The sequence below is a fragment of the Protomyctophum bolini genome (assembly GCF_963924005.1).
Source record: "Protomyctophum bolini genome assembly, chromosome: 13".
Taxonomy (NCBI): domain Eukaryota; kingdom Metazoa; phylum Chordata; class Actinopteri; order Myctophiformes; family Myctophidae; genus Protomyctophum; species Protomyctophum bolini.
The window spans coordinates 15,781,343-15,795,470 of NC_137874.1; the positions used below are offsets into that span (position 1 = coordinate 15,781,343).

General features: G+C 43.5%; 1 protein-coding gene across 1 annotated transcript in view; it reads right to left on the reverse strand.

Annotated features, from left to right (window-relative positions):
- Positions 1 to 14,128, reverse strand: part of LOC308327545 (teneurin-2-like) — a gene marked incomplete at its 5' end in the record, with an annotated part of 87,529 nt that overhangs the window by 48,394 nt on the left and 25,007 nt on the right. Inside the window, 5 exons of the mRNA XM_080781066.1 lie at positions 1,836 to 1,937; positions 4,261 to 4,456; positions 8,026 to 8,150; positions 8,238 to 8,318; positions 8,892 to 9,014. Of these exons, the coding sequence (XP_080637192.1) occupies positions 1,836 to 1,937; positions 4,261 to 4,456; positions 8,026 to 8,150; positions 8,238 to 8,318; positions 8,892 to 9,014 (627 nt within the window). The remainder of the gene's footprint in view (positions 1 to 1,835; positions 1,938 to 4,260; positions 4,457 to 8,025; positions 8,151 to 8,237; positions 8,319 to 8,891; positions 9,015 to 14,128) is intronic.

Sequence of the window (14,128 nt, forward strand, 5' to 3'; positions counted from 1 at the left end):
TCACATGTGTTAATGATACTGATACAAATTAAGGCTCTGTTCCATTTACAGGTCCATTTGGTTCAATTTGTGCACTCTCAGTGTCTCCACTCTCCAGTGAGCCATAACACGCACAATAGCAGCACCAGAATAGTTTGACCAGAGTAGAACAGAGCCTTCATTAGTATCACCGGTAACAGGGAAGGGGCCCAAGTTCTTTCCAAAATGGCATGTGTGCAATGTACATAGAGCCCATTGTGTCATATAAGGTGCTGCCACACTAGCAAAAAAGCTGCGCACGTTTTCGGCTGCGCACAGCTTCAAAACCGGGTTTTTAGACAGCTGGTGGATGGGAATTAAGCTCCACCTCCACGGATGATTGACGCGGAGGAGAACACTTCCAGGAACATGGCCATCGTGCAAGTCGTCCGCGGAAGTGGAGCTTTTTTCCCATCCACCAGCTGTCTAAAAACCCGTTTTGAAGCTGCACGCAGCCGAAAACGTGCGTGGCTCTTTTGATAGTGTGGCAGCACCCATAGAGACACTGCAAATTCGGGGTGGATTCGAACACCCGGTGGTGGGCAGGCACTTCACCACTGTGACCACCCGAACGCCTGTATCTACAGTATAATCTAATCTAACACAATAACGGTTCTGTTAATTGACCACCACCTGTTAACTGTTAATTGATCACCACCTGTGTATTGTTAACTGACTGCCATCTGTGTGTATTGTTAATTGACTGCCATCTGTGTGTATGCACATTGTGTGAGTGCATGGCATTCACCTCTCACACCCTGATGGAAGGTGTAAGGGGGGTAATTCAGACTGCTGCGATCTTTCTCCACAGTCTTCTAATGCTTAATTAGTGCTCCCTTGTATGGCGGTGCTGCGCAAGCTATACACAATGTGTTGTATCTGTGACACTTGAGCTCGCAGATGTATAGTATTTTTTGCCATATTCTGCGGACCGCAAAACCGGTTATTTTCCATGTACAGTACACAGTCCTACAACGAAGTATAAGTTGGTCCCAAAATGGGTTTCGTCTTGCCGCAGTCTTTGGTCAGGAACTAGAGTTATGAGGTGCAGCAATATGTGTCAAATGTGAACTAAGGAATGTAATCTAAATTGAGTTTCCTTCCACTTATATTCTTGTGGCCTGGCTTTGGCCAGACACATAGTAGACACACAACTGCTGTCCGTACAACAGTGAAAAGCAGCCTCTTGATTGGTCCATGTGTATATGGTGACATAACATAGTCTGCAGTACTTTCAAAACAACAATGGCTGCGCTCGATGCAACAATATTTCAGATTATATACTGTAGACTCTGACATACATCCGACATAATCCTCGCTCATGTAGAAGGTATAAATTAAACAGACCTTGTTATTTTTTAAAGCTTTATTCATTGTGCCCACTGCTCCCAGTAATTAGGATGGGCCAATGCTGAGGACCCATTTCACATAATGTGCAAATGTACAGTGACAAAAAAACCCCAAAAGGATTCAATTATACAGAATTATAAATTATAATTTCAAATTAATTATAGTGATGGTAATAGAGTAGAGTGACCAGACACGCCGGTTTGTCCAGGATTGTTCCAGTTTCAAGCTGGCCGTTAACGAGTCCTGACGAATATCTCTGTCTAGAACACTAAAATGTCATAGTGTATAATAACATTCGCTACCAAATAATATCACTTGTTCAACAGTGTAGAATAGAGCAAAAAAAGGAAAAAGAAAGAAAGATTTAAGCATTTTAGTTATTAAGGGTCCCTGGTTTGGGTTATCCTTAATTAGAGTATGTCACGACTCACAATTATACCCCAGCACAGCCTCTGTTCCTGACATACCTTTGGAGCAGTCCACACCGTGGAACCCTGGGAAACAGTGGCACACGCCTGACGTGCACTCTCCGTTGCCATGACAGTTCTGAGGGCACTCCTGCACAGAGTCTGCAGGGACGAAGCAGGAGAACAAAAGATCATACCAATGGGAAAAAAAAAAACAGTTGATGTTTTTCTGTGAGCAGACTACAGCCTGCATCGTGAGCAGTGTTAAGACAGACTACAGCCTGCATGGTGACAGCAAGGTGAGACCTGTGAGCAGTGTGCAGGTGGTGGAAAGTCAACCAAGTACATTTCTTTGCTGTCGGGGAGAAATCTCTTATCTCCATATTCAAATTAGTTTGTGTTTTTTCATAAATGAATGTCCAACTTGATCACACTACAGCGTGGCACAAAAGCATCAAAAGTAGCAGATCAGGGGTTTTGACCTGACAGTAGCAGATCCAGGGGTTTTGACCTGACAGTAGCAGATCAGGGGTTTTGACCTGACAGTAGCAGATCCAGGGGTTTTGACCTGACAGTAGCAGATCAGGGGTTTTGACCTGACAGTAGCAGATCCAGGGGTTTTGACCTGACAGTAGCAGATCAGGGGTTTTGACCTGACAGTAGCAGATCCAGGGGTTTTGACCTGACAGAGGCCATTTCAATTAGCTTAAGTGAGTACTCTCTTAACAATTTGTAGGTACTTTTTTACTTTGAGTAATTGCATTTTTCAATACTTTATACTCGACTGCATCTCAAAGGCAAATATTGAAATTTTTAGTCCACCACAATTATTTGACAGCTTTATTTACAACGAGTTACTTTGCAGAATAAGATTATTAATACATTACAAACCCCGAAGCCCCTTTTCATACTTTGGCTATTTGAAAGTAGTTGATCTACAAGCTCAGCTCACAACGCATCACATGCATCGTAACACGTTGTGAGTTTGTAGATTTGCTATTTTGTTACTTTGAGTACATTTTGATGAAAATACTTTTGTACATTTACTCAAGTAAAATTCTGAATACATGCAGCCTTTTACTTGTAACAGTGTATTTTTTTTATGCTGTGTTCCCATTGCTACTTTTACTTCTTCTTTACTTAAAAATCAGAGTAAACACTAATGAGTCACCTCACCAGGAGACTCACTTTTGATCGATTTCCTTTTTTTTTCTTTTTTTCTTTGAGGCGGGGGGGGATCTTTTAGTTCTTTGAAGTCAGACTAGACTCATTTTGCACTCAGATGACAAGTAAGTGCACCATCACTGCGGGAGTGTCTGATGTAGCATGTACAAGCCCACCCCAAGAGACATGGCTTGACCACCGCCTAAACCCTCAGTCCCCCAGGGCTCTACACTTCCCCTCATGTTTTCACTCTACACATTAAATATCTTCGCTGAGGATGGCTGATCTAAAAGCTCAGACGTTCGCGTCATTCTAAATCCTACACGGCATGTGGATCATGCTTTTCTCATGCTTTTTACGAATGTTCAACCCAGACTGAGACGCTAGGGTTTATGTGGTTAAAATTTAACTTCATTGTAGGCTACATCAAATAGTGAAAATAGCCAATGTACAAGCTCACAAAGCTTGTATATCTGCTATTACCGCCGAATGTCTATTTTCAACTAGTATTGCATGCCCAGAATGGAATAGAATGTGCCGCAAGGAGAGCATGGTCATTCTTCGTTTTTTCTTCATCAATTAAGAAAGTGACGATTGTAAGCTTTCGAATTATCTGTCATACATTGAATTCTGAAAAATATATATATTTATTTGACAAGAAGGTAACTAACCCTATGCCTAACCCTGACCTCACACTGACCTAATGGTCGAAATTCTAAGCGGACTTTGTTTAGAATGTGTGTTTTGTAAACCCAAAACTGATGTTCGTTTTACTTGCCAGGTTCAAGAGCATTTATTTTTAAGAGCAGAGAGCAATGTTTCGGTCTTGCGACCTTCCTCAGGCGACCTAGCCTGGTGTGCGGGTGTTCTTTCTCCTATGTTGTATGCCTCGTCACCATCGCACCTGCTCCAAATTGCCTACCGGGTATGCGGAAGTCATCTCTCTATAATTTATTTTTATTTCCCAACATTTACATTTGTATAATATGAAGAAATAAAAAAGAACAGAAGAATCCATAAAAACAAGCCATTGATTTGCACAATTCCACATTTGCCTATACTTGCAGCACATTCTATCAGATCCAAACAGACATTAAAGCATAGCCTACAGACGGAGAGGCCGAGAGGCGCGTTGGCCACAGAAGCGGGGCGTGGTTATAAGCACAATCAACTGTGTAGGATTTAGAATGACGCGAGCGTTCCAACTCACCCAGGGCCGTGGTGCTGAAGGACACGGTTCAACTCACCCAGGGCCGTGGTGCTGAAGGACACGGTTCAACTCACCCAGGGCCGTGGCGCTGAAGGACACGGTTCAACTCACCCAGGGCCGTGGTGCTGAAGGACACGGCCTCCCTGTCCTTGCCGTCGTTGTAGAAGGCCAGGTGCCAGGTCCCCGGATCCAGGTACTGGACAAAGATGGCCTCGTTCAGAACCACCGTCTGAACGGACCGCTTCTCCCTGGGAGCCTCCAGGACACTCCACTTCTCCTTACCGTCCAGCCTTTCCATGTAGTCATACTGATAGAGAGAGAGACAGCGGGAGAGAGAGGGTCATGGTGCTGATTGATCATACTGACACAGAGAACAGTGAGAGGGGAGTAAGTTAAGGCGCTGTAACCGCTGTTTCCCCAACAGACCTATTTGTGGGTCATGGATCAACTTTCATGACTCGAGTAAAAGTATTTTATAATCTATTATTACAATTGAGAAGAGCACAGCTTTGTGCGCAGTTCGGGTGGCCAAGTCATAGACCGTCCGTGACGTGACATTATGCAGAGTCTGCGTAAGTTCCGTTTACGCCTGTGCTTTGTGGCCGTCATACATCACTGACTTTACCTCTGCGTTTTCAACCGCGCACAGCTTTGTGTCTGTTCGCAGTTTCCCTTTCCGTGATGTGAGTGAGCAAGGCCAAAGACACATCACTGTCTGCCTTTGTTCAAAATGTACGCTTTGTGTGTGTGATTCTCACTCAGACACACAATATTACATTTGGCAAACATACATGCAACTCTGATCAAGATGTGCAGTGTGCTTTTCTATAGAGCATAAAACACAGATTTAAACAAATGCAAAAACATGAAATTAACTAAGAATGACTACAACTATACAGAGACCTCCTGAAATTAACAGATTAATCACATAAATGGCAAATTGTAAATGGTGCATTTATATAGGGCTTTTATCCAAATCGCTTTACATAGAGTGTGCATTACATTCACCCATTCACAAACACATTCATACACAGATGGTGGAGGAAACCATGCTAATCGGGAGCAATTAGGGGTTCAGAGTCTTGCTCAAGGACGCTTCGACACTAACTCTGCGGGAGCCTGAGATCGAACTGTGGCAGCTCTACCCCTGAGCCACTGCCGCCCCACGTATCCCACCCTTCTTAATCAACCCCTGAGCCACTGCCGCCCCACGTATCCCACCCTTCTTAATCACTCTCTCTCTACTCCGGCTGCAGCTCTATAAGTTACTTTGCAATAGCACAATTCTTCTCTGGTCTATCGGCTCTTAGTAAAAATCTAATTATGCAGGCGACCCGATAGACGAGTGGTTCAGGGGCTCTAAAGAAACAGCGTCCTCCGTTTGATTCCAGGCGGCTCAGACTATTTGCACCATGTCACTCCACTCTCTCTTTATCTGCGTCAACTCCTATCTAAGACTCAGGGAAAGGCCAAACAATACAACATTTTTTTTAAATCAAATTAATCTGTAATTGAATCCAAACACGGATGTATAAGCCTCAGTAACTATTTTTTATAGAAAACTGCAGGCAGGTTCTCTTTGGAGAGGGTTTCAATAATACAGCACACAAGTTCTTTAAAAATTCTATACCTTTGAGTAAAGATCAACGTGGAAGGAGTGGGCATTCATTAAAAAGTCGATGCATCGATTTCATTAACACAGGTCGATTCTAATTAGGAGAAGTCGAAAGCAAATAAAATTATATTTTCAATAGTTTTCCGCATATCATACTTTCTGCTCTATGTGTGGTTGTGCACAGAATTCAAACTGTAGGATTGGTTATTGTCACGGACAGAAGTAATTTCTTTCCCTTTGCTACTGCATCGGAGTTCAGCCTTAATTATTAAGAACCTATCTGCAGCTGTGTGTGGCTCTCATCGGTGTCCCACTAATTGACTGGCTGAAGTTGAACTGCTGTGTCAGAGAAGTAACAGATAGAAGCACGCAAACTTTATCACCAAACTTTATCCCCCCCACCGGGCTCCCCCAGAGTTACTGTCGAAGTGTCCTTGAGCAAGACACTGAACCCCTAATTGCTCCCGATGTGCTAGTTGGTGCCTTGCATGGTTTCCGCTGCCATCGGTGTATGAATGTGTGTGTGAATGGGTGAATGCAATGCACAATCTATGTAAAGCGCCTTGGATAAAGGCGCTATATAAATGCACCATTTACCATTTACCATTTACCACCCCCGTGCTGACGCAGTGACTGTCCTGTTTCAGGTTTAGCTTTACGCGCAGGACGCATGAATCTCTACATCTCCGGTCAGTGCAGGTTGTTTATTTGCATCATTGCATGGCTCAGAAAAGAAGTAACATGAGGACGTTATCGAGTTGTTGTCGGAGAAGAACGAAGACATGTTCACGTCGTGAATGTGGAACTTGGAAGGTAATAGCAGATTGTATTCTGATGATGTGCCAACTGCTGCTGGCTGCTATAATGTTAATATAGACCTGTCATCTATTGTGTTCTGAAGGTCGGCTGCTGTGCCACTAGTGTTAATTATATTTTGTATTGTGTTCTTATGGCTGCCTGGCCGGACCGCTGTGCTGTACGATGTGTGCCAATTATGCCCGCTCTTCTGTTGTGTTCTCTTTTCTGGTCTCTGTGCCAGTGTGCGTGTGTGCTTGCACTGTTTAGTGTTTACTATTACATTTTTATGTTTTGATAATCAGCACCTTGCCATAGATACAAGATACATACACTGTGTGTAGCCTAGCTATGTCTTTTCTAATGGGTTTCTGTGCCCCCCCCCTACTGTAACAATATTGACAGTATCCAAATTCAAATTAGAGTGGCCCCAATTACAGCACTCCACCCACCAAAAAAAGAAATAGAACATAATATTAAAATCTCTTATAACCCATCTTATTAACCCAGTATCCATGTTCTGTCCTCCTTTTCACCCCAGCTATTCTCATTATTCTGTCTCTTTGAATGTGCCTCCAGCTTTTCTGAAAGATGTTCCAAAGAGAAGGCAGAAACGTGGCACTTTTCAGTTCTGCGACGGTATCTGAAGACTTGGTCTCTGCTTCCTCCGAGGCCTTTGATCATATCATTTTGAGCTTTATTGTGGGTATTCATCTTAGATCAATAGCATTTATAAAAGTAGTGTGGGTCGCACTCAGAGTGGCAAGAGTGAGTTGACCTTTTTATGATTTCTTACACGTCAGAAAGAACAAACGTTTCAGCTATCCAGCCTTCGTCAGTGTGTTCATCTTCAGCAGTCATTCCACACTTTCAGTGTCGCTGTCTCTCTTTTCAGCATAACACTCATTAGGCCTACAGCATTTTTCTTGTCAATCCCATTACAAATTTCTGTCTTATGAAGTGGTACATTGCATGTACATGTAGCTCAGACTTTAGTGACGCAAATAGTTGTCAGAACCTTCCAGGTGCCAGTGGTGGAAATTAAGTAACTACGTACATTTACTTACTGTACTTAAGTACAATTTTGAGGTATTTGTACATTACTTGAGTAATTCAAATTTCCAATACTTTGACTTCTACTCCACTACATTTCAGATCCAAATCGTGAAAAAATCATATCATAAACCTAATATCGTGAATGGAATCGTATAGTGAGTTGGTTTTACTGTATACTCATGACTAGTATGTTTACTTTTGTGTTTTTATGTTTTATGTGTTCTGCCCTATGGACCCCCTGTGAGCGTCTTGTATAAAGTTTGAATTGAATAGTATACAGTAAAAAAAAACAAAAAAAAAACATTGATCATAAATGTGGTTCAGTGTGTACCTTATAGTGAGTGAATGGTTACATGACTAGTATACAGTAAAAAACATTGAATATAAATGTGGCTCGGTGTGTACTGTACCTGTGCATGTGAGGGCGGCAGGCCTTTCCTCATGTAAACTCCAAACAGAGCATCTTTGCCCAAAGAGATGTTGAACTTCAGGAAGAGTGGCGAACGTAGATGCAGCAAAGATCTCAAAAACACACCTGGAGGGAGACGATATCAGTATCACTGAGTCACGTCACGTCACGTCACGTCACAACACAACACAACACATGAAAGCAGTCCAGTACCTGGTGGAACATCTTGGCTCAGTCTCCTTCCAACCTCCAGCTCTCCAGACCAGATGCTGGTGTTACGATATGGCCAGGGACCTGGAGGAGAGAGAGAGGGGTTAGAGAGAGAGAGAGAGAGAGAGAGAGAGAGAGAGGGGTTAGAGAGAGAGAGAGGGGGAGAGAGAGAGGGGGAGACAAATTCTTCCTTTTTGGAAGATTTCCCCATTTTTTGAGGGGCCTATAATACAGGTTTAATGTTTGTCTTTAGTTCAATGTTTGTTTTGTAAACGCCATTGACAATGAAGGGGAAAGGTACGTCATAATGTGCCTCATTACGTCATATTGTCTCTTTATTGTTAATGGCGTTTAATGTTTGTGTTGGTACCGTTTGTTTTACATCACCATTACATCACCATATCAACATGAGTTAGACTTAACATGCGCTCGTGCTCGTGTGTCCATACATGTCGTGCACAAGCTTCGTGTGCATGTGTGTGTGACTCCTCTGAGGAGTATATATTTGCCTGGTTCTCTCCCATACATTCATTGTGTTGAAATATTAAACAGAGTGCTATTTCCCTTGGCTTTAAGATGTTATATTAACATTTGCAGTTATTAACAATTAGCTGTCTGCTAATACTTGATGCCGTTCTTTGTGACATGTGCTCTTACCCCTGCCAGTGGAGGGCACTGTAGCCACATCATCAAGGTTACCTGGCAACCTGGTTATTGGTGTGGTCACCAAGTAGCTGTCAACAGGCCGCAAGCGCCACGTTAGACCCAACACATTCAGAGCTGGAGAGAGAGAGAGAGAGAAAGAGAGAGAGAGAGAGAGAGAGAGAGAGAGAGAGAGAGAGAGGAGTGGGGTACGAGAATGAGAAGACACAAAATGATTGATCGTAATACAGTGTCACACTAACGTATCACACAAGTAGCAGATCTGCAGCTCGTTAGATCTGCTACCTTAGCTTTTTTTTATTGAATCTTTTTGTTTGTAGACATCTGTCTTTCATCATGACTAGATAGCTCCACATTGTAGATAGCTCCACAGTGTTTTGTCGTAAAAAGGCGAACTACCGTAAGACCCACCGGAGCTGCGATTTGCTTAGCGAGTTCTCGCTAACGCCCGGCCAGGAAAGCATCTGCTGCTCACGGGTGAAAGTACCACTGCCGTGCCAGGGGACCAATTTATGTTGACCAGAGGGAGCTCTAAATAAAATATTGTATTTTATATGCCCGAAAAAGTATACAGTATGAGAAGCTGGGGTTCTGCGAGGCTTCCCAGACTGGAGAATAGACTTTCACCAACACAAAACAGGCTTTGTTTCGGTGAGTACCGAAGTGGTATGGTAAAGTTGGACCCCTCGCATGGCAGTGGAATTTTTACCCGTGAGCAGCAGAGGCTTTCCTGACAGGGCGTTCATTAGTGAGAACGCATTGGACCAGGTGTGCCCTTACCATGCTCTACCACCTCACTCGAAAAGTACACTGATCACATGACTCCAAGTTCTACAACTCCAGTTCTATGCTAAATGGAGGGGGGGGGGACTTTTTTAATTATTTATTTCCACACAACAATTCTAAAATAATTATATTATTATTATATATTATTATTTCAATGTCGAAAATGAGTGGTACTGGCCTGGGCCGTGGCTCAGCGGTCAAGACAGTGCCAGTCTGGCAGTGTGCCATGGGTTCGACTCCCGATCTCGATGGCCTTTACTGCATGTCACCCCCCCCCCCCCATCTCTCTCCCCATTTCCTGTCAGCGTACTGTCTGTCCCTCTATAAAAAAAATATTAAAAAAGGCGAAAGCAAAAAAATTAAGAAAAAAAGAAAAGTGGTATTCCCCTCTAGTAAGAAAATGGTTCGTTTGGAATTCTCCTTTAAAACGACGGAGGCACGATGTCTGAAGAGGACTTGAGCCACAAGAGGCACCGCCGGGCGAGCCGTCAGCCGTCAGAGTCACCGTGCACAACGTTGTGAAGTCCGCTTAGCAAATCCCTCCCCCATCAGTCAACATGTGCTGTACCCCGACGCGTCATACATTTAAAGCGTGGTCAAATCCGTCCCAAGCCGTCACCCGTCTCTCGTCTTGGGAGTGAGACGGCGTTGGGAGTCGGGACAACAGTGGTGTTGTTGGTGGTGTGGTGAGACCGGCTCACACAACGACTGACACTCTCAGTCAAGCCTGGCGATCATGTTCCATGCTGTCAATCAAACCAGTGCCCATGGCGATACACTTGACCACACACACACACACACACACACACACACATGCACAGTCGCACACACACCGCATGCACACACACACACACACACACACACACACACACAAACACGCACACACCAATGAAGTATAACTCAGGCTAAACACACGCATGCATGCACACATGCACACATGAACAAGTGAAAGTGGAAAGCATGAGGCAGAAAGAAAGGTGGTTATAATGTCGACGAAAACCCAAATTGTGCAATTTAACGAGCCATTTCAGAGGCTATGCCACTGAAACGGACCAGACATATTGCACAATGCACAATTTTTTTGTTTGGGGTTTTTTGGGTCATTTGGGAGATATTGTGGCCATCTAGCAAAAACGCATTTGCATTTGACTTGTCAGCCTTTTCTGCCTCACTTGTTAAGTATTTGGCATCTCATATGGCACGGGTGCAGAAAAAGTAATTTTGTATTTTAAAAGCAAAAATGCCAGACGCCATAATTATTGATTATTATTCAGTCGCAGTGGCATGAAAATAACAATGGAAGAGGCCAGATTGTCCACAATTTGGTGGAATTTCTTATATTCCAGTGTGGAAAGGCCTCACACTTTCTATCAAATAACTCTTCATATTCTTCCACTGCCCTTGTTCTCCTTCCCTTTCTGTCCATATCTCTTTCTGCCATTCACTAAATTGTTTCCATGTTCCAAGGCTCCTCTGGTATCATCAGATAAAAAAACCTAAAAATAAACTAGGGGTGCACCGAAAGGGTTTAGACACCGAAAGAATATTACCAAAACAAGATGTTTAGAGCAGTGGTTGTCTAAATGTATAGCACCTATTTGACAGGGCACTAATCCATGTATCAGTGCCCTGTCGGCCAGGTGTAGCTAATCAGTTAATGGTACACCTCAGTAATGAGGCTAATTTGTGCCTGATGGAAAATGAAATAAAAGCTATAATAGGCCTATAGATAGATAGATAGATAGCACACTGGACGCATTTTTCGGAAAACCGATGGAGAAACGCTGCTAGAAATCCGAAAAACGCGATCGGTGTGTGGGGACTTTAATTTCCCACATTATTTCACCCGTGGTATATCCAATATTAATTAATAAATATATGTAATTGACCCAAAATCCACCCGAACTGCGGTTACCTGCCGCAACCACGGCTAAAACTGCCATCCGCGCATCTCTGCTATATACAATGTATACACATGTATGGCCACACAAAGCTCCAAAGTCAAGTATGTGGACGACACGACTATGATGAGACGGCCTACAAGGACGAGGACAGAACACTTAGTGTCGGAAGAACAACCTCGCTCTCAACGTCAACAAGACCAAGGAGCTGATCGTCCACTTCAGGAAGACGAGGACGGAGCATGCCCCTATTCACATTGATGACTTGCAGTGGAAAAGGTGACTTTCAATTCCTTGGATTATCTGGTAGATGCACGCATGGCCCAACGATGGCTCTATTGCCTCTGGTGCCCGAAGACATTCATGGTGAGCCCCTGTGTCCTCAGGGCATTCTACTGTACAACAGTACTGTGGCATTGACAGCATCCTGATGAGTGGCACCACCGCCTAGTATGGGAACTGCACTGCCCTCGACCGCAAAGCACCTCAGAGAGTAGTGCAGACAGCTCACAGTGACACATCGTATAGGGGCTGAGCTCCAGGAAGTGCACTATATTGATTTTGTTTTAGTCATAGTCTCATATTTTGTCATATTTTAGTAACCTGAAATGTTTTACCTTTAGTCTAGTTTTAGTTGACTATAAAGGCCTTTATGGTGTCATAATAATGGCCGATTTTACACCAGCCAATCTGCGATGTGTTGTGAGCTTGTAGATCAAGCTATTTCAGCATGCAACCAAGTGTAAAATGACTTGTCTTTTAGTTCTACTGGATCTTGTTTCCACATAGTTCCTCACTAACATTTTAGTCTAGTTTTTATTTATTGACGAAATTCTAAATACATATTTTAAGTCAGTGGAAAAAGGTTGTCGACGAACATTCTTCATCATAGTTATAGTCGATGAAATCAACACTGCCACATTGTTGTGATTGCGACCACAGCCTGGCCATTGATACCGGATTATCAAGAACCACAAGAGACACAAGAGATAAGGCAGAGCTTATCTAACAACTGGCAGACTGTTGGACAAAACCCAAGCCTGTGCCTTTATCGATTGTGTATCATACTGAATGTGATTGCTCTTTAACTTTTAATGTGCATTACAATGATTTGAATTCACCCTTTGTCGAGTCCCGCCCGTGGTTGTGCCCCTCTTCTCAGTTCTCACCCACTGGTTGCCGTTTTGTGGTTGGACAAAAATCCTTTTTCTTCACTACCGTTGAAATAACGTGTGATTGATGATGCTCTTTTATGCACAATTACACATCATAATAGTAAGTGCTCACTGCTTTCGCAATTACCCAATATGTGCACACAAATATCATGCAAATATATTTGTGTGCGCAAATGGGTTCGCTATAGCCGTAGACATGCACACTATTCTCACCTAGCCAGATGAAATGTAAAAACGTATTCTGCAGCCCAGAACCAATGCAAAGACTTTAGGCCTGTCCTTTATTTTGAGGAGGTGAAATCATCAGCTTTCCAAGCAGGTTATCGGTGTAGCGTAGGTTTATCAGCAACAGTGACCGTTCTAGTCCAGGTTGGCCCCAAGACACAATGAGCAGGCAGAGATGTCTGATTGTCTGGATATGGAAGACTACACAAACACTCACCCACCCACACACACACACGGACACGGACACACACACACAGCACACGTACGCACACGTACGCACACGTACGCACAAACTGCTTTTCTAGACAGCTCGCCCCCTAGGAGACATAACGTTCAGAAAGTGGAAAGTGAAACAGTGTTCTTGTGAAACAGTAACCTTGGTAACCCATATGGGGAGCAGCTAGGCCCTATAGCTGCCCTAGAAGCTGCCTGGCTGCTAGGGAGCTTCTTGGTCCTCTGGGTGCACTGTGTGACTCTGAGGGAAATGACTGCAGGTTCCAGTTTTTTGTGACTTTGTGTTAGATTGACTGGCAGAGAGATGAACTATACTGTACAGGCGAGAGAGAGAGAGAGAGAGAGAGAGAGAGAGAGAGAGAGAGCACAACTTGCATCAATTTCTTTTTTATTTTGCTGCTGAAAAGACCACTGAAAGCAATGTTGAACCTTAGTAGCAGCAATTCCATTTGCTCTCATTAGGCTATATTGTGACACAGCTCTCAAAATCACTCTTTCATCACATGGCAAACATGAACAAAGCGGATTCTGCACCAAAAAGAGTAGCTGTATAACCCAAGGTTCGACCAAAGTTCAGCATATGGCTTCAAGTGATATAGATTCTATATAGAAAATAGAACAGGGTGATCCTGGCAGAGATGGGAGTAAAGTATAGAAAAGGGAGAGGATACAGAAGAGGCAATCTAGTGTTAAAATGAAGCCTGCGTCATACAACAGTGTCGCTCAATGAAAATAGATGATCTATAAGCTCTTTCTCACGCACGCACGCGCACACAAACACGCACGCGCACACACACACACACACACACACACACACACACACACACACACACACACACACACACAGTGACAGCTGTACGGACTCTCCGTTCTCCATATGTAGACATTGACTCGTTTGCCTGCAGGGAAT